The following is a 21403-nucleotide window of genomic DNA, read 5'->3' on the forward strand; positions in this document are numbered from 1 at the left end:
TATTTGTTATGTTTAAAAATGATAATTAAAAAACTACTAAAATATTTATAAAAAATTCATAAAAAGCAATATAATAAAACTATAGAGCAAGGAAAAAGAACTAATACCAATTGTTAAAATACTGTCTAGAATTAACAGAAAGCTTTCTGAAACAAATGGGTTTTCATTAAGCACCTAAAATGAAAATAATTGTCCTCAAGCTTCAACTCTTTACAGAGAGTTCTCCATAAGGAGGGGGTGCAAACTAAAGGCGCATTTTCTTGTTCTAATTAATCTGTATTCCTTTAAAGAACAAATACAGAGTTGCGATCATCACTGGAATGAAAACAGCAGGCCAGTTTATAATTTTTGATCTTCTCTATTAAATATAACAGACCAAGGCCATGAATTACTTTAAAGCTCAAACTTTTCCAGTCTCCCACTTTCCATCCTTTCGCCTTCCTCTTCTTCCCTTTCTCTGCCCCTTCCAAGTTTACTCTCACTTTCCATCTTTCACTTCCTCTTTCCCATTTCTTTCTCTCTCTCTTCCTCTCCTTCTAACCCCCCTTCCTTGTGGCAGTCAGATACAAGCTTCTAGCCTTATCCTCCTGCAGACTCCTCTTTCTCCTCATCAGAATAACTTAGATGGATAACTCTTCACTTATCCGTCTAAATGGCTTTTGAATATAGATCTCAATGTGTCTTCCTTATACAAAAGCCTACCTGAATATCTAATATCAAATCTGGCATTATACCTGCAAGACTATTTGCTATCACTTTTGCCAGTAGTTTTAGATCAAAATGTATTAAGGAGATTGGTCTGTATGATTCTGGCATTGAAGGATCTTTATCAGGTTTCAGTATTAAAGCCATATTTGAATCAGAAGGGAAGAACCCCTGTCCAATGACACTTTTGAACATCACCCCCAGTGACATAACCAATTGTTCTTGTAATATCTTGTAAAATTCCCCTCCAAAACCATCTGGTCCTGTTTGATACCCACTCATATTTCCGGTAAAATAATGAGAGCATTAAGCAATCCCAATTATGTTTAATTGATTTTTGGCATATTCATCTCCCTTAAATACTTATCTCCTAGCTCAATATTGTGTTCTCCCTCAGTATAGAGCAGTTTGTAAAAATCATAGAAAACCATATTCACTTATTTTCTTCTTTTGTTCTTATGTACTTGCTCTCCAGAATGTACCAGCTTACTGTTACTGTCTTTCATTGCATTTACAAATCTTCATTCAGACCAACTTTTAATCAAAGAGGTAAGCAGCTTCCCTTGTTGCTTCCCATGACAAAATAATTTATATTTATAGTAAAGCATAATTATTTTTTCTCCCTTTCAACTCTATCTGTGATGCAATGTAGTTAGAGCAGATGGGTTCACAGCTAACAAATGTTTCTTCTTTCGCACCTATTTCTCCAGTCTTAAAAGGCGTTTATCTAGGTCTGTCTTCCTTTGAGCAGTGTAACCTATGATATCACCCTGCATTCCACCTTGCCAGGTTCCCAGAATAATGCTGGGGTAGCCCTATGTTCTATATTGCTTGTCTGGAAATCTGTCCAATTCTTGACCAGAAATTCTTTAATACTCTGATCTTCATAAAAATAAGCAGGATACCTCCAATATCTCTCTGAAACATCCCCCAAGTAAAGATTATCCAAATTAAGGCATGATCAGAAATTTCTATAGGTCCAATGTGCACTGCTATTACCTTAGAAAAAATTGCTTGGGATATCAATATATAATTATTATCCTAGATTGTATATCGCCTTCTGTTTTGCCCAGACAAGCCTGACTCTTGTGGCTTACTCTCTCTGAGCTATGGCAGCATCAGTGGCTCACCTAAGAATGGTCCCCATGGAGGAGATCTGCAGGACTGCAATGTGAAACTTCTCTCCATGCATTCACATTTATTTTATTTATTTATTTACTTTTCTTTAAAATTATTTGTTTACTGCATACTCTCATGAGTATGGCAGTTCACAAGCTTTAAACATACATCACACTACTGTTTGAACAGGGACTCCCAATGCAACAGTAGGTTTGGCAAGTCTGCTTTGAAGTGTAGAACCCAACTCCACTCCCTCCTAGGACCCATTGTTTTTGTTCCAGGCTGCCCCTCATAGACAGATAAAATGAAAAAAAAAGCTGTTGTCAACAAAAATAATTATTGTTGTGTCCATTGGCACTGTTTCCTCTTTTTTCATTTGGAGCACTTGTTAAGACTGCCATCCTGTTTGTCCTCAGAGAAAGCAGATTTGCTTACTTGTGACGGGGGATCTTTTTGCACTACAAAATAAAAAAACTGGTTCAATATGTGATAGAAATTGTGACAAAAAAAAAGAAAATAATCACCTATAGAAATGAGTAGGACAACGTGTTAAAACCTCATCCTTGAGCACTTGCACACTTACGCTGCGAAAGCGTTTTAACGTTCAAAACACTCATTGTTTGTATTGCTTGCTCAATATGCTTAATCATGGGGTGATTCACGTTGTTTCTCAGTTGCCACAGTCTTTAAAGTAACAAGTATTGTATGAATTTTTTTTTTCAATTTTTTAACTTTTCTTTATAGAGGAAAATTTTATCCCTCCAACATCATTTTAAATGATCTTTTTGGGCAGTAATTCTTACAAAGCCCGCCTTCTTCCTCTTGGAGTTGGTTTCATCTTATAATGCTGAGGAACAGGACTGAAGTGGTCCCCGTGTGGATGCGTGGTATGGTGCCCAGTGAAACACAGTCAGAGTTCCAGAAGCTTTGACATAAAGGTTCCAGGCTGGGCTCCATCGGGTGATGTCACTTATATGCTGTCTTCAGAGAACACCTATCACAGATAAGCAACTCTGCTTTATTTCTGTATTTTTCTGCCACATTTTCTTGGTCTCTGATTGCATCTCTTGGTATTTGATCACCTTCTCTCTCTCTCAATATGTAGTCACTTAGAACTGCCACTTCTGTCAGCAATGCAGTTCTTCTGTTATTCTCTTTTACCACTGTGTCCAGTTTTACAGCATCAAGCTTTTTAACAATTGGAACTGGAAAGTCCCATATGATCCCAACTTCTTTGTTCACTGCAATTCTGTCAGGGTCGTAGTGTTTTTCCAATACTATAGCATTTTCACAGTTTCCGTGCATGATTCATGTTACCTTATTGCATCTTTCTATATACAAGACTTCTGACATCAGCACATCACAGCTAGGAATGAGATGTGTAACCATTTACAGTTTTGTGCCTCAGGGTCTTTATTTGTCTAGTTTGCTGTTTTTTCCCTTATGCTTAATCTAACCATATTGTCCTTAGTCCACTGTCCTGAGCTGCAGTTAGCGATCTTTTTATCTTTAGGTTTAAGTTAACCACTTTTCAGCCATTCCTGGGCCAGGTTTTGATCTTAGTATGGCTGTTGAAGTATACACTTTGTATTTCCCACTGTATTAGTGCATTTGCAACTTGTTATTCCTTATTTGCTGGTCCAACTATCTTTACAGAGTTTGTTTTGAAAATTCTGTTGCTGGTGGATTTTCACTCCTTCTATTTATTGAAATGCCTGCCCAAGTTTAAGGATGGAGATTGTAGCCCTTTACTTTCACACGTCATCATTTTTTGAGTATTTGGGTGTTGATGTTAAGTATGCTTTCAGGCTTACGACAATAGTTCTCCATGTAAAATCTGTTTCTATGAGATCCATACCTCCTTTAGCATGGAGAAGTTTTTGGTTTATATATCCAATTGGTTGAGATCTTTCGTAGAGCCAGTTTGATTCCAAAGTTGTATGAGTCTGCAGAGATTGCAAACTGATTGATGGATTGTATCTTTTCCATGTTGTTATTGTACCATTCAGTATATTTGTTTCAGTCTGCTGTAGTACTCTTTGCTGATTTTTTGTCTCAGTGTTTTGTGTTGCATCTTCATCTACTCCTAGATTGGGTGGTTGGAAGGTGGAGGTGATGGGAGGATTATTGTTTAATCATTGTATGTGAGGTAGTTGGGAGTTTGGGGTTTGGTTTTAAAGAAAAGAAACATATATTATATCTATAGAGATCCATATTCAGGTACAGTCTGGCTAGCAAAATATTCAATAGTAAAACTGCACTATTGAATATAGCTGACTATCTTAAAGTTAGCCGGCCAACTATAGCTGCCTAACTTTAGGGCAGCTCTTTGGCATGAATAGACATAGCCAGCTAAGTCATCCAGTTTACTCTGAATATTGGAGTTAGCCAATTAACTTAGCCAGCTAATTCAGTTTCTCCCAGTTACATCCCCGGAATTCTCCTAACTTAGTACCTGATTCACTAAGGGTTTTTTCCTATTGACACAAAATGGGAGAAAAGCTTTCATGAATTTGGCCCTTAGTTGGCTAAATTCTAGATCCCTAACTTATTAGGGGGCTACAATTTAGCCAGATATGTGCCCATATATTCATTTAACTGGCTAACTTCTGAGTTAGCTGGGTAAATGATTTGAATTTGGACCTCTTGATTTATAAGTGATTGTGTGTACTTTATAAGAACATAAGATATGCTATACTGGGTCAGACCAAGGGTCCATCAAACCCAGTATTCTGTCTCCAACAGCAGGCAATCCAAGTTACAAGTAACTGGCAAGTACTCAGACATTAAATACATCCCATGCTACTAATGCTGGCAACAAGCACTGACTTTTCCCTATTGATTAAAAGCAGTTTATGAACTTCTCCTCCAGGAACTTATCTAAAGCTGGCTACACTAACTGTCTTAACCACATCTTCTGATAACGAATTCCAAGGTATATTTATTTTATTTATTTATTTAAGTTTTTTATATACCAACATTCAAGACGGTGGTCCCATCATGCTGGTTCACAAGAAACAGGGGTGAAATTATAATAAACTTTACCATTTAAACAAAAGTGCAGAAAAGCAGTTACATATAACAAGGAAAACAATAACTTGGAATGAGAGAGGAAATGAAGATCAGATAGTTATATACAAGTATAAATAACATTGTGAAATGTGGTTATTAACGCTATCCTTCCGTCGGCCTAAGGGTCCACAAGCCTGAGCATAACATCGGGGTTACATTGGCCACTGGTCTTCTGGTACAATGGATGATTTTTTAGTTCTTTCAGAAACCTGGGGTGTATACCATTCGGGCCAGGTGATTTGCTACTTTTCAGTTTGTCAATCTGGCCATCTTCCAGGTTCACCATGATTTGAGTCAGTTCATCTGAATTGTCACCAGTCCAGAGATGATTTTCAAGGGTATCTCCCCAACATCCTCCTTTATATATAAAATTTTGATTTATTTTTCATTATTGTAATCCGTTTTGGGGTTCATGATGTGAAGCGGGCAATCAAATTTGAATTATAAATAAATAAACCTTCCTGATTAAGATCCTTTATAGTACAGCCCTTAGAGAGATATTTTCAGATTTGGTTAGTTTTCTTCTAACCAAGGTCTCCGTAGCACATTTGTCTAGGCCATATGTTAGCCTGTCATTTTCCATTGATAAGCAGGCTGAATAAGCCATGATATGTGGGTGACGTTATCTGGCAACACCTAACGGACTCATCTGTCCAAGCTAGTAGAGCTTTGAGGTCTACTGAGCATGCACTGGGATTCCTGTGCGGGTGTTGCCTGAAGAGCATCCTCAGTCTTTTTTTGTATGAGCAAAAGTCTCTCCTTACAAATTTTTCTATTTTCACTCTTTATCTTATGTTTCTATTGCCTTGCTGCCTCAGCAGCAACCCAAACAACACTTTTCATTGCTATTAGAAAAAGAAAAGTAGTAATAAGTGAAGAGAAATTTTAGTCGTCTCAGACACAGAAAATTCAGGAACACCTCAGGAGCCAGATATGTCAGCAAAGAAAAAACCTGTAGTTAGTGATTTGAAAAGTTGTGAGTGTGGCTGGATAATGTCCATTACTAATGGACATAAGTTCTGTTACCGCTGTTTGGGGCCCAACCATGATCAAGCAAACTGCAAAAACAGCAAAAATAGAAGGCCAGTGTCAAGCCCAGAAAAGTAGCAGGAAATCCTCCTCCTGGAGTGCAGACTCCACTGTCTCGTGAGAAAAGAAGTTGAACTGTAGCTCCTTCAAAACTCCCCTATCTGCTGATCAGAGCTGCAATTCACTCCATTTTACACCTCTTTATTTGATGAACTCAACGCATGAGGAATCTCCATGTGGCCCACACCGGGCTACCTCAATGCATTCTGCCTCTTTTTCTCAGAAGAGTCCCAAACACTCCAGGTCTGTGTACTTCTCCACTTTTGATCCAGTCTTGCAAAATTCTTCTACTAAAACCAAATATTCTATGCCTCCATGTCTTTTGAAATCCCAAATTTTGTTTGTGGCCTTACCCACTCAATTCTCTGTTTCAAAGACCAGTTCTGCGTTTACCACCTCCTATTACCAGAACACTTCTAATCTCATAGTTGCTCTCACAAAGCTTATGTCTCACCACAAATCCTATTTGTTCCATTGTTCCGCTGTCCTCTAACAGGAGCCCATTTAGGTATCAAAGAAAGATGCTCCTCCTACTACACCAGCTCAAAAAACTCAGCACACGATTGATCAAGTGATAGAAATAATCAGGACTTTGCATCACTTTCTGAAGAATCTACTGCATCTTTTCCTCAATTACATTCCCCTTTCCCTATGGCTTTGACTCATACCATCATCTTCAGTTGCTGCAGATTCTTCTTATTCAGGAGTTGTTCTCCCCTTGCCGAATCATCCTGGTTACCTGCCTCTATAACCTCATTCTTCAGGGTGATTGTGGCCCATTTTCAGTGGACTTGCCTAGATGTTCCATGGGGTATTACCTCTGATATGTTTTCAGAGTTGCCAGACTATTCATCTCCTCCTGAAGTCCTATCTTATTCCAAATTTGTTGAGAAATTTGGCACTGCCCTTAATATCAATGTTCAAAAGGACAAAGATCCTGGAACGGAGGTGATTGGTCTCCTTCACATTCTAGACATTCCATCAGAACCAGTGGTTCTACCAATGCAAGTCCTTTTAGATAACCTGCAAATGAAAATGTAGGAAACGCCCATATCTGACATAACAGTTGCCAGAAAACTGGATCTCAAATATAGAAGGCGGAAATGGTGCACCTGTTGCACCAGGTAGTGGTTGTGGCTTAAGAAGGCCAAGAAAAACTCTCTACCAGGAAAAGACCACAAGCTCCTGGACAGCTTTGGTAAAAAAAAGTATTCTAGAGTTATATGCTAACTACCCATATAACTTATCATTGGTTTGACATGATTCATTATATCCATGCCTGTGTACAAAAACTGAAGTCTTTCATTTGCTCTGAGCCTGGGAAGATCTTTTCACCACAGCCTCTGCTGGACTTAAAAGAAGCCATTCAGCATCTCTTACATTCAGTTTATGAGTCTTTTGACTCTGTGGGAAGAACATGAGCGGCTTCTATTGGAGCAAGGCACATGGCATGGCTTCGGGCCAGCAGCATCCGAGACGATATTCATGAAAAGCTGTTGGATCTTCCTTGCTTAAGGGACAACCTGTTTGGAGAAAAACTTAGAGAGTTATTCAAATAAAAGAGGAGACTATAACTGTTGAGTCTTTACCCATAGTGCTAGACCCTCTGAGAGCAGCGAGACTGCCCGCCTTCTCCTATAGGAGGCGTTACTATCACAAACATCTGTATTGATATTTTCATCAGTATCATATGTATCCCGTGCAACTACAAAGGCAACAACATCAGCAGCAGCCTGGTTGGCTTTGCCAGAGGGAATGTCGACAAACAAAATTGTCCCAACAGACCCACCAAAATCTGGCCGAGTTTTTGAACCTGATTCTCCTGAACATTCTCAGTCCAATAAAGGGTGTGTGGTAAATGGGAGTGGCCATGGTTTGGGGAAACAGCCAGGAGGACAGATGGAGGGAGTTTCTGGCTGTTTGCACACACAAACATTATTTACAACAACAGAAAAGTATAGCACAAAAGGCTGCTTACCTTTGCAGACCTTAACTTACAATTCTCAATATTCAATGGCTTCCTTCTTTCTCTCTGGGGCCTCTCCAACCCTTCTGATCCCTGACACCTTATACCAGTGATGGCCAACCTTTTGCGCTCAGTGTGTCAAAATTCATTAAAAAAACGAGCATAACTCAGGTGGTCTGTCACTTCTAGAAAAATCTATAATTTTGTGATATTTGTAGCTGTAATATTAATAACAAAAAGTTATAATTTTAATATATGTTCTGTATTTATTAATAAAGCAAAAACAAATAATTCTCTACCTTACCTGCTTAGTGACTTTTTTGTTGCTGAATTTCATTGGCTAAATCTTCAATTAAAACACTCTCTCCCCCTCCACCCCCCCCACAACTCTTACTCCCCTGGATTTTCTCATACACACTCATGCTCTCACACTCACTGGCTCCCTCACATACACACAAACACACACACCCAGGCAGGCTCCCAGTCATTCGCACACCACTCCCGCTCCATCCTCCAGGCAGGCACCAATTCATTCTCACACACACACACACACACCCCCAGGCAGGCAGGCACCTATGCATTCACACACATATACCCCCATGCAGAGTCCCATTCATTCATATGCACACACCTAAAGGCAGACCCCCCTCTCTTTTGCCAGCAACCTCAGAGCCTCTCTTATTCCTCTGCTGCCACTGTCACTGCTGCCGCATGGCTATTGGGGAGGCACCGATTGCTGCTACTGGCACTGAAGCCCATTCTGCTGCCTCCTCTGTGCAGGCCCCGTGGGCTTCCACTTTCTCCATGCTGATCTCGTACATTGTGAGATCCGCATAGAGAAAGTGCTATTCTTGCACATTCCCAAAGATTACATGTGCCAATCACTAAAAAGTAATTTATTTTGTTTTTTACCTTTGCTGTCTGATCTTCGTTTTCTAATTGGTTGGTCACAGGCTTTTTTTCCCACCTTCCCTTTCTTATTTTTTCCCACCTTCCCTTTCTTATTTTTTTTGCCAATTCCTTTTATATTGTCTTTTTTTCTGTTTCTTTTCTCTCCATCTTCTTCCCTCAAACACACAGGTTCTCATTCTCACATGCATTTCTCTCTCTCACACACACACACACAGGCTCTCACTGTCACATGCTGTGTCTCATACAATCATTCATACACTCAGTGTCTCACTCCCACATGCTGTCTTGCTCAAGCACAGGCTCTCACTGTCACATGCTGTCTCTCTCACACACACAGAGGCTCTCACATGCTGTCTCTGCAAGCATTCAGGTCCTCACTCTCACACACAATCTCTCAACTCATCTCAAACACGCACACACACACACCCCCTCTACAGACCCTCAGCCTCTCTCTCACCTCTGGGCCTCCTCTTCGCGGGTCGCCGCAGGATGGGCTCTGTGGTGGCCCTGATCTTCTCTGGCCACGGCGGCCCTGCTACCGGGCCTCTTCTTCTTCTGGGGCCGCTGCAACTTGAGATTCGCAGCGGCCCGTAAACGCAAGTGCTGCTCCACTTCTGCACACTCTGATGCTTCCCCTCCTTCCTGCCCACGCGGCTCTGGCAACGTTTACTTCCGGGGACGAACAGGCAGGAAGGAGGAGGAGCATCAGCGCGTGTAAATGCGATCTTTTTCTTGGCCTTGCCGATCTGCCTGTCGCTGCGCCCGGGGGCATTGGGGGGAATAATAAAAAACTAGTTTTGCATTAATGACTTGGCCAAAGTAGTTCAAGAGGGATTGAGTAATAATAAGGTATTACAATCGAAGTTAGAGAAATTAGATGGTTTGGTAAATAATATGGGAACAAAAACCGAAGAGATTGAGAAGGTTCAATTAAATTTAATTAAATCTGAAAAATGCAATCTGATAAATTAGACCAATTAGAAAATCAAATTAGGAGGGTCAACTTGAGAGTTTTAAACTTTCCTAAGACTCACTTGCTTTCCCCTAGAGAATTATTTAGAAGTTATCTTATAAATGTTTTGAAATATACAGATTCAACTCTGCCAGGAATATCCAGAATATATTATATTACTCAAAATGCAGGGAGAACGGAAGTACAAAATCAAACTCAGGGAGAACAAAAAGAAGATACAGATTTGTCTGATCTTTTAGAAAGATCATCAGACAAGGAAATAAAGACACGAGCTACGTTAATAGTTCAATTTGTTGATATTTCTCAGAGGGATGCCATTCTCAGATTATATTTTAGGTACCAGAATTTAAATTTCCATGGCCATCCAATTAGAATCTTTCCCGATGTCTCTTTTAGAACACAATTAAGAAGAAAAGAATTCTTGACAATGAGAGATAAAGTAACACAACGTGGAGCGAAATTCATTTTAAGATTCCCTTGTAGATGTATTTTACTATATCAGAACTCGAGATATGTATTTAACCAGCCTGAACAACTACGTACATACCTTGACTCCTAATCCCATACTTCTCTTTAGTTAAATTTGGGGTTAAAATTGTAATTGTATATGGTTCAGACACAATTCTGTTGGTATATTATTAATGTTTAAAGACTGCTTCTTTATTGTCAGCCAGTCTCTGTAATTGCTAGTACATTTTTTCTTTCTAGGTTTACAGAGTGTATTAAGGTGATATTTCTAAATGGGAATGTTTGTAATATGATTGAGAGGTGATATATGCTCTGTAGTATCTTTTTGAAAATGAAAAGTTTAATAAATAAAAAATTAAAAACAAAAAACTAGTTTTAAAGGGTCGGCACAGCCGATTAAAAAAAAGGCTCTGCGCAGCCGATAAAAAAAAAAAAAATTCCCGATAGTCCACAAAACGCTACGCGTGTCAGCAAAAAGTCTCGGCGTGTCACCTCTGACACGCGTGTCATAGGTTAGCCATCACTGCCTTATACTAGTGTGAGGGTAACCTCCCTTTATCCATAATCCCTTGCAGGGTGGTTCTTAAGGAGGACCATGTCAGAAAAGTCCTGTTTTATCACTCGTGATAATAGTCACAATAACATTCGCTATGATGCAGCATAAACTGTTTCCCCCTCTACAGCACAAAAAAATGGTGTTGTTAAATCCGATGTTAAATCCTGTATTAGTGTGAGTTATTTTTCCGCAAAGGAGTCCCTCATTTGCATAATTTTCTAGCTTTTGCATACTCATTATCATATTTGTAAGCAAACACTCAACGCAATAAAGATCAGGCATTTATCGTGTGTTAGACCCCTTTTATCATGGCATAAGGCCTAATGTGATTTGATGAATGACCCTGTCAGGCAGCTAACTCAACTCCTCCCAAATACGCCCCTAACTGAGGCCTAGTGGAATGATGAGCCGCAGCCAGAAAAGGGGTGGGGGGAGCGATAGTGTGCACCTGGCTACATTGCAGCGGTACGTTTCCGCCTACTGCGGTTGTGGCCGTGACACACACCATGGCTCCCATAGCGCCCCTGCAAAACGTGTAGTTATTTCCAGCGCTACTGCTGGCAATAATGTGTAAAACATGTGAGCAGAGGTCCCTCTCCTTTACTCACACCTCTTATCGAATTCCAGCCTAGCTATGTCCTCAGAAGGGGAGTACATCTTAGTGTCATAGCGACATATCATACATCGGTAAACGATAAGCCTGTCTCCCAGCATCCTCTGGTGGTGAAATTCATGAAACATTTATGGCACTTGAACCCTCCTGTTTGTAAACTGCCAGTACCATGGGATCTCAACATTGTTCTTGCCTAATTGATTAAACCTTCCTTTGAACTACATAACATAGCATCACTGAAGTACCTTTTATGGAAAATATTCTTCCTAGTCACTGTAACTTCAGAACGCAGAGCAATTTACAAGCTCTAGTCCACTATCTATCTTACATGTAGTTCTTCCACAATGAGATGGTCCTTCGTATGCATCCAGAATTTCTACCGAAAGTAGTTTCCGCTTTCCACATCAATCAGTGCATAGTTTTGCCTATGTTTTAGCCACAGCCACATGCTCATGAAGGTGAGAAGCACCTCCATATCTTGAATTGGCCTACTATAAAAGAAGAACTCAGCCACATTGTCAGCATCACACCTATTGTCTCTTTTGATGCTAATTCACTAGACATTCCAGTGTCAGAGCACACCTTGTCCAACTGAATAGCTGCATGCATTTAGCACTACTATACATCAGCAGGACTTGAACCTGCCAATCAGGCCAGAGACATGGCCTCCTCCATTTCCCATTTGCGAGAAGTATCTTTCGAAGACATTGGCAAGGCTGCCAAATGGTCATCAGTGCATACCTTTATGTCCTACTTCTGTCTGGACAACCTTTCAACTTCAGACAGCACCTTCTGGACAGGCAGTATTGCATAAAGTACTCTTGCAGTGATCTACTTTCCACAGGGGAGTCTGGATTGCTTTCAGTAATGCTCCGCTGCAGCCCTCAGTTTGCAATTCCCCACATATCATGGCTAATTCAGCCTGCTTACTGAAGGAAAAAGCAAGTTTGCTTACCGTAAGCAGTGTTTTCTGTAGATAGCAGGATGAGTTAGCAATGAGATACTACAGGGGTAGTTAGGTATGTTACAGGCTGAGGAGGCTCTTGAGGCAGCACCTATACAGGATTTCTGCACATGCTTAGTAGGGCTGAAAGCTCTACTAGCTTGGAGAGATGAGTCTGTTCGGTACCGCAGGGTGATGCCACCCACAGATCAAGGCTAATTCATCCTACTATTTATAGAAAACACTGCTCTTTATCACTTAAAATTATTCCACTAATCACAGAAGCTGTAAAGCTTCAACTCATCTACAAACAGTATGATTGATGTTATCTGTGGATCATTTGTCTCTCTGGGATTAAAGCTAAATATGTAGTCCATGGAGTTTATAAGAGTACTCAATGTATTTGATGCAAAACATAACAAGAATAGAAATGGAATAACCCTGAAATATTACTTACTGGGTCCTGATCTTAGGAATGACAAATACTATATCTTTATAGTTCAAATGATGTACAGTTTGCTATATTTTTATGGTGAGTTTGATATTTTCTATTAATTCAATGTTTATTTTGCATATTTCAAGACACTTTATTATTCAAGAGTGTGGGATGCTATCAAATATTTTCTTACAGTCATTCCATGTTGTACTGAGATCTTAATTTTCTTATAGCAGCTCTGATAGCTTTTTTTCAGCATTAACTGTTTTCTTATACTTCTCTCTTGTCCTTATGTTCTATTGCCTTGATGTTAGAATCCTTGTGATCATATGTTCTATCTGTATTTATTCCAGTGATTGTTGGTAGACAAGTTAATGGTTGGTTGTTTTGGGGGACATTACTTTGGCCTCCCTTTGAAACAAGGAATATTCTTTCTGTTATTAATCATTGTGCTGTTAGTTCTGGCCTTTGATCAAATGATGTTTGCAGTTTGCTAGGTCTTGGTGAAAAAATGTTAAATGCTTGAGCCAAAAATTAGGCATTGAATCAGCGCAAAGGCTCTTCCAATTTGGGGATCTTTGAAATTCTGGTTTATTGATTAATTTTATTTATTTGTATTTATATACTACCACAACCGAAGCCCTGGGCGGTTTACAATAAAACATACATAATTCTCATCAAAAAGAGCCATGAAACATAACAAACAAAATAGACGTCATACAGTGTTATAGAAAATGCCTTATTACTAATTTAATCAAATGCAAGCCTGAAAAGATAGGTCTTCAACATAATTTTAAATGACTTTGTACAGCTCATCAGATACAATTCATGGGGGATGGTATTCCAAAGCACAGAAGCGGCCACCAAAAAGGCTCTTTCTCTAGTTTCAATAAGCCATGCCTGGTGAATAGAGGGCACATCTAGAAGTCCACTTTGCAAAGATTGTAAAGTTCGAGACGGGTCATACAGATGGAGCAGAGCATTCACCCAAGAAAAGCATTCCATTGCCATAAGTTTATGAGCCAGCATTAAGGTTTTGTGCAGGACCCTCGAGGCAGTTGGCAACCAGTGAAGGTCTTTCAGCATTAGAGACAAGCCAAGCATTAGAGACAAGCCAAGATATAAACAACTCAGTAATCAAGAAGATGCAAGATTAGGGCCTGTACTACAGCGCGACTATCTGCTGCAGGAAGTACTGGTTTTAAATTATGTAAAACAAGCAACTTGTAGAAGCCTGACCTTACTACAGATTTTATTTGGCCATTAAAAGCAGCCCTTGATCTGTTATCACACCTAAGCTCTTTATGGAAGTGGCAACCTTTATTTTCAAATTTTCAATTAACATAGACTGAGGAGTGGGCGACAGATTGCCATGCTGCAGTACTAGGACTTCTGTTTTAACTAAGTTCAGAGCTAGCTTGTTATGGGTGAGCCACTGTGTGATAGTGAATACACAATAGGATACCATCTTTGAAGTAACATCCCATGATCGAAAAGCTCTATTTTTTTAAATTTAAATTTCCAGCTATTCTATAGTTTTTATATTTGCCATTTCCATGTTCTCCTGTATACTGGACAGCCATTATGCTTCTCTGGTATGCTTCATAGGGTTTTCAGATACTCATAAGTTTTTCCAGAACTTTTCTGTTTGGGCTTTATTTGATGGTAATTTAAGTGCACTTATGTTGTTCCCCAGTTCCCTGTACAAATTCTTTGTGTTCATTCTAAACATTTTATTTTGATGTCTTTCATTTCTGTTTTTCTCTTATTGTTGCAGTTTTCGAGCTTCTATTGTAATATTGTTTGTTTTATGCTCATTGATTTATTTATTTATAAAACTTATTAATCGCTTTCCAGCCTTTACACTACTAATAATGAGGTCCATATTCAGAAGCATTTAGCTGGCTAACTCAGAACACATATCCATCTAAATTCTAGCCAGTTGATAAGAATTTAGCTGGCTTACAGGGTCACTTTTCAAAACACAATAACAACTGCATTGCGACGATAACATTTAAAAGCGGGAAAGAGAAGGGGTTTAGGCGGGATTTAAAAAATGTTGGTCCTGGTTGCACTGCGGGTGATAATGTTTTACACATTATTGCCAGCAGTAGCGCTGGAAATAACTACACGTTTTGCAGGGGCGCTATGGGAAGCCATGGTGTGTGTCACGGCCTCAACCGCAGAAGGCGAAAACGTACTGCTGCAATGTAGCCAGGTGCACACTATCGCTCCCCCCACCCTTTTTCTGGCTGCGGCTCATCATTCCACTAGGCCTGAGTTAGGGGCGTATTTGGGAGGAGTTGAGTTAGCTGCCTGACAGGGTCATTCATCAAATCACATTAGGCCTTATGCCATGATAAAAGGGGTCTAACACACGATAAATGCCTGATCTTTATTGCGTTGAGTGTTTGCTTACAAATATGATAATGAGTATGCAAAAGCTAGAAAATTATGCAAACGGGGGACTCCTTTGCGGAAAAATAACTCCCACTAACACAGGATTTAACATCGGATTTAACTACACCATTTTTTTGTGCTGTAGAGGGGGAAACAGTTTATGTCGCATCTTAGCGAATGTTGTTGTGACTATTATCACGAGCGATAAAACAGGACTTTTCTGACCCACACCTGTACAACCCTGCTGGGCCAGAAAAAAAACCCTTTTCTTACCTGCCTTGTCTTCCTAAATCTTCAGTGTTAGGAGAAGTGTACTAGTAATGGGAAACTGGCTGCTTCACTGGCCCACTTCTGCAATGGAAGTGGGTTTTGCACACCATGTGCGCATCCATTTTAAATAGGGCGCACATATACGCGCTTTCAGCCTATGTTATAGCATGCACGCATATATACGCCTATATTATAATGTTTGCAGCCATTGTATTACATACACGTGTATATGCATGCATGATATAGGTTGGACACACATACTATTTGAAATGGATGCACACATGTATGCACAAATCCCGCTTCCACCATGTAAGTGGGGGTATTTTAAGGATGGGATAGGTATTCACATGGATGTTTTCTGGGCTGCAAGGGGGCGTTGAGAGGAAACGAGAAGATGATAATTGAAATTTTTGATTGGTTTTCTGAATAGCCTTTGGACTGCATGAAAGACACAGCACTCTGATGGTTTGTGTATGTGGTTACTTTGGCTAATTTAAAGTTATAAGCTAAAAGGGACACACGCCAATGCCATGGTCAGTTTCAGCAGTTTGTTCCCAGTTTGCCTGGGTGAGGGTAGAACTTCCTAATCCCTTAGTTTATATGTCTTCCTTTTCCCCTGTTATCCTCAACCTGTAATTGCCCACTGAATATCCTAGATTTTTGTCTTTTATGCCTTACGCTCCATCCATAGCAGAAGTAAAGTTACAAGGCAGGGGACCCCAGCACACGCCTGTGCACGTAAATAAATATATATATATATATATATATATATATATATGCACATCTATTGGCCTCCCCCCACAGGCCTACGCTCCACACCTTTTTCTATACTTTTTCACATGTGCGCATACAGCGGGAGATATGCATGTACTTGGTTGGCTTTTAAAATCCGCTCGGCACGTGCCGGACAGAATTTTGCACGTATCTCCCTGTTTGGTCGAGCGGTGCGCTAATGCGTTGCAATACTGTAATACTTTGTCCGACAATACAGGATTTTATCGTGGGTTATGAAATTTACCTATGTGATATGATATTTAAGAAATTTTCCTAAACAAGCCCCCTTTTTTTTTTATTGCGGCTGCTAATGCGCCAAATTTCTGTGAAATTTACAAGCAGTTTGACAAATCTGGGCCTCAATTAGCTGGCTAACTCCAATATTCAGAGTTAGCCAGATAACTTAGCTGGCTAAGCCTAGTCGGGCCAAAGGACTTAAAGTTAGCTGGCTATAGTTAGCTGGCTATAGTTAGCTGTGCGGGTTATCCCCATACCTGTGCAGGTTATCCCCATACCTTCTGTTTAGGGTTGGAAATGCTGCTCTGTGCAGGTTACTCCCCCATACCTTCTGTTTAGAAATGTAAGTGCCACTCAGTGCAGAAATGATATACCAAAATTTACCACAGGTTTCTCCATTTTTGTCCTGTAGCCATTAGAGATCCTCTATGCTTATCCCACACCCTTCTGAATTCAGTTACCATTCTTGTTTTCACTACCTCTTCCAGGAGGGCATTACCTGCATCCACCATCCTTTCTATGAAAAAATATTCCCTGACATTGTTTCTGAGACTACCCCTTGGAGTTTCATATCATGACCGCAGGTTCTACAGTTTCCTTTCCACTGTTTCAAGTATTTAAAGTTTGTATCATATCTCTCACCCCAACTCCCTGCCTTTTCTCTCCTCTACAGTATTCATATTTAGGTCCTCAAGTCTCTTCACAAATGTTTTTTGATGTAGTCCCCACACCATTTTGGTTGCCTTTCTCTGCCACTTCTATCCTATCATTATCCTTTTTGAGATATGGTCTTTAGAAATGAACACAGTAATCCTGGTGAGGCTTCACCAATGACTTGTACAATGGCGTTATCTCCTCCTTTTTTGCCTCTCTCTATGCAGCACAGCTTCCCTCTGGCCTTAGTCACCGCCTTATCACATTGCTTTGCTACCTTCACATCATCAGATACTATCACCCCAAGGTCTCTCCCCTGGTCTATACACATCAGTCTCTTGCCTTCCAACACATGAGCCTCCTTTAGATTACTATACCCCAAATGCATGACTGCTCTTCTTGGCTTTGAATCCTAGCTTTGACTATTCCTCAAGCTTTCTTAAATCTTTTTTCATTGTCTCTCTTGTGTTGTAGATTTTAGATACATTTGCGAAAAGAAAAACCTTTCTTTTTAACCCCTTTGCAATATAACTCAAAGATATTGAATAAAACTGGCTGTAGAATCAATCCCTAAGGCACTCAATTTATCCTCTTTTCTCCTCAGAATGAGTTCCATTTACCACCATGTGCTGTTATCTGTCAGTCAACCAATTTCTAATCCATTCCACCATCTTAGGACCCACTCCTAGGCTGCTCATTTTATTCATGAGCCTTCTATGCGGAACAGGGTCAAAAGCTTTGCTGAAATCCAAATAAACCGCATCAAGTGCTTATCCTTGATCTGATTCTCTAGTCACCCAATCATATGAGTGACAACTCTTTCTGTGATTGTGTGTGAAAGACTCTTTCCCTGAAAAATGATTGTGATTTGGAGTATTTGGTTGTGTGGTGTTAGTGTCTGTGCATGGATAGATGTCCAAGCATGAGTGCTTGTGTTTGTGACAGGAGTCTGTGAGTTTGGGGGAGTTAATATTTTGGGGTCAGGAGAGGGAACAGTGTGTTCCATTCTCATAGTACAGTAATTGTCCTGGCCTTGCTATACTTTTTCCAGGCCCTACTCTGACAGTAATCTCCTCTTCCTTCTCCCCAGATGAGCGAGAGGCTGTGCAGAAGAAGACTTTCACAAAATGGGTGAATTCTCACCTAGCTCGGGTAACCTGCCGCATTTCGGACCTCTACAATGACCTTCGAGATGGACGCATGCTGATCCGCCTGCTGGAGGTGCTGTCTGGTGAGCAACTGGTGAGTCCAAGGGGCTGGCTTAATTGTTGAAGAATAACCATTTCCACAGACTATATTTGGTAACATAGTAACATAGAAGCCTATTTCAACCAAGGCTCAGTGCTTCATCAAGGTGGCCAAATTTTGTCTGCTTAGATGTAAGCTTCTCATCCTAGCTGAAAATGGGTACCTAAAGTTGTCCAATTCAACTGTTTCCCCCCAGAGCCACTCCAGCCCCCTTCCTCCCGAACTCCAAGACTTTTAAAACCCCACTTCTTACCCAAGTCACTATCTTCTCTCTCCTTCACACAGCCCCGAACTATGATCCCTGTCCTTTCTTCCTCACTCCTCTACCTGATATAATGATCTCTCACCAAGAAAATGATCATAATCACTCACTTCTCTTCATAATCTCACCTTATGATTCCAGAGGGTCTTGCATTTTTTGTAGTCAGGATTGATGTGATCTCTCTCTCCTGCTGGCACTATACACTTGTGCTCAATAATGCCGCTTGTTGCTATACAATGTCATTCAGTATCTGTCACTGGTGGTGGCAGGAGAGAGATCACGTTCCTCCTGTTTATAAAAATGCAAGACCCTCCTCAATCGTGATGTGAGATTCCAGAGGGGTGCGGGTGGTCGCAGGCATCTAGGGGATGGAGGGGGTTAAGGAAGGGGATCATTGCTTCAGGGGGTGGAAATTTAGCTGCTGGCGTTTGGAGAGAGGGAGAGTATTATGGCCTAGGGGAAGGTGGGGTTTTAAATCTCAGGATTTGGGAGGGAAGGGATTGGCTTGGCTAAGAGATCACTATCGCTGACCACAGGGATGGTGTCTTCATTTAGGACAGCTATCCCTCCACCTAGTTTTGACCAGTTAAATCTGAAGGGTGAAGAGTTCTTGGTTTAGAGCCAGATTATTTTCTATTGTAGTTCCTATGTTTTAGATCACACAAAGTGAAGGTAATGATCTTCAGGAAGAAGGCCTTGGGTATTTCCTACTGCTCCTTCAAAGCTGTGCCTGGATTTTGGTTTGAGTTTCTTTAGTATGCCATTATTATTTTTGTAAGGCTGATGTCTTGCCCATACTGTAGGGAGGGTAGTTTTCGAACAGTCCACATAGCAGTAAAGTTTGCAGGTACATTGCATACAGGCTTTTCCAAAGATTTTCCAAGTGAACTTAAGTGCATAAATTTGCTTTGAAAATCCTTGGGTGATTGTCAGAGTATATTCACGAGTTTCCTCACCCAAAGTTATACCTGTTCAGGATCATCGCTAGTCATGGGCACACAGACTCATGCCCCAAATCTATTGGCCAGTGCCCTGAATCTCAATCTCCATACTGCTTCAGCCCCCTTCCCGTGAGGCAGCCTGCAGTGAATAGGAAGGAAAGTGCTGGAAAAAAGAGGAGAGCAATTGTTTTCTTCTCTGAGGTGTCTGCTCTCTCATCCTCCTATCCCCACAGGAGGGTCACTCTGTAGCAGGAAGTAAACTGGGCAAACTAGATGGGTCTTTATATGCTGTTACATTCTGTCTGACTGTGTTTTTCTAATGGCTAACAGGTGAATTTTCAAAGGAGTTATGCATATAAATGTAGCATACTATCGTAGCAATTTTCAAAAGCCATTTACCAGTGTTAAGTGCACTTAAAGCAGGTAAACCAACTGACAATTCAATGGCATATAATGTAACAATTTTTAAAAGCCCGCTTACAAGTAGGTGTAGCTCTCTACTTCGGTGCTAGGGCCAAATTGGTGCAGGAGACACACTCAGTCCCGGTGCTAAGTCCTAGTTCTTGGGTGCCAGTCCTTTCAACCCCGGGGCGTGGATTCCCTCAATGGGGGAAAGCTAATCTCCCGGGCCCAAGGCATGCAGAGGAACGGGGCACTCACTTTCAATCTCTTCACTCTCTCACAGTTAGTACTCACCCTCCGTTGGTTCACAGGGATGGTACCTTCCTTCAGGGTTAAAACAGGCAGAACACTGGAGGTGGACACTCCGAGGAGCAGCCTACTTTGTCGGCTGCCGATTTGCTGCACCTCGGACCGTCGCCCCCCATGGACCGCCCACCCCAGCAACCTCATCAATGACGCAGTAGGCCTTTTAAACCTGGTAGGCAGGTCTCTGGGACCCTCTTTTGCGCCGCAGACGAGCCCCAACCCCCCCCCCAACTCGACGGCAACACGACTGGCTTGAAGCGACCGGCGTTGCAGACCCATCGGGGTCTGAGCCCGAAATCAAGCCTGAGGCTGTGGCCTACCTCGCCTGCTGCCGATTCGCTGCTCCTCAGACCGTCGCCGCCCACGGACTGCCCACCCCAGCAACCTCATCAACGACCCAGCAGGCCCTTTAAACCTGGTAGGCAGGCCTCCAGTGTCTCTCACCGGTCGTCTCGCGCCGCCCCTTAGTTGCGCTCCTTCGTGCTGCCCCCTTCGTGCCTCGACTGCACAGTCCCTAACCCTTATCAACATAAAAACAGACTCAGTCATACGATATTACAACCCATTCAGTACAGTGTCTTCCACCAGCAGTCTCACATACTCCCCACCCATTGTCACTTTTCTCCAAAGCTAAGGCCTGTCCCCCCCCTCCAGGTAACACTACCCCTAGACCCTTTCCCACCCTCCCTCCGACTATCTTTCTACCCCCCCCTCAACTTTCATCTGACACATCCTCAATCATTAGTCATTCTAGCTCTCAACAACACTCAGGTACCCCCAAAATAAGCATGCGAACCCATCCAATACCCATACTCAAGCACTACTTTCCCAAACTTTCTGCTCCCCAACCTCAAATGCACTACGCTCACCACTGAAACCTACTCCCCATCATGCTTTCCCCTCTCACCCAACTAATCGGCCTCACCACTTTTACCATCATTCTCTGCAATGCACAATCAATTGTTAAAAAAACACCACTACTCAATGACATCCTCCTCGATGATAGCCCTGACATCTTATTATTATTATTATTATTTATTTCTTTTGTATACCGACA

At 41.2% G+C, this 21403-nt stretch overlaps 1 protein-coding gene across 2 annotated transcripts in view; it reads left to right on the forward strand.

Moving 5' to 3' along the window:
* The window catches only part of SPTBN2 (spectrin beta, non-erythrocytic 2), a 411931-nt gene that overhangs the window by 119973 nt on the left and 270555 nt on the right, over positions 1-21403 (forward strand). For both annotated transcript variants that reach the window (XM_029611250.1, XM_029611248.1), the window contains exon 2: positions 18278-18429. In XM_029611250.1, coding sequence (XP_029467110.1) covers positions 18278-18429 — 152 coding nt within the window. The remainder of the gene's footprint in view (positions 1-18277; positions 18430-21403) is intronic.

The sequence above is a fragment of the Rhinatrema bivittatum genome, chromosome 8, assembly GCF_901001135.1.
Source record: "Rhinatrema bivittatum chromosome 8, aRhiBiv1.1, whole genome shotgun sequence".
Lineage (NCBI taxonomy): Eukaryota > Metazoa > Chordata > Amphibia > Gymnophiona > Rhinatrematidae > Rhinatrema > Rhinatrema bivittatum.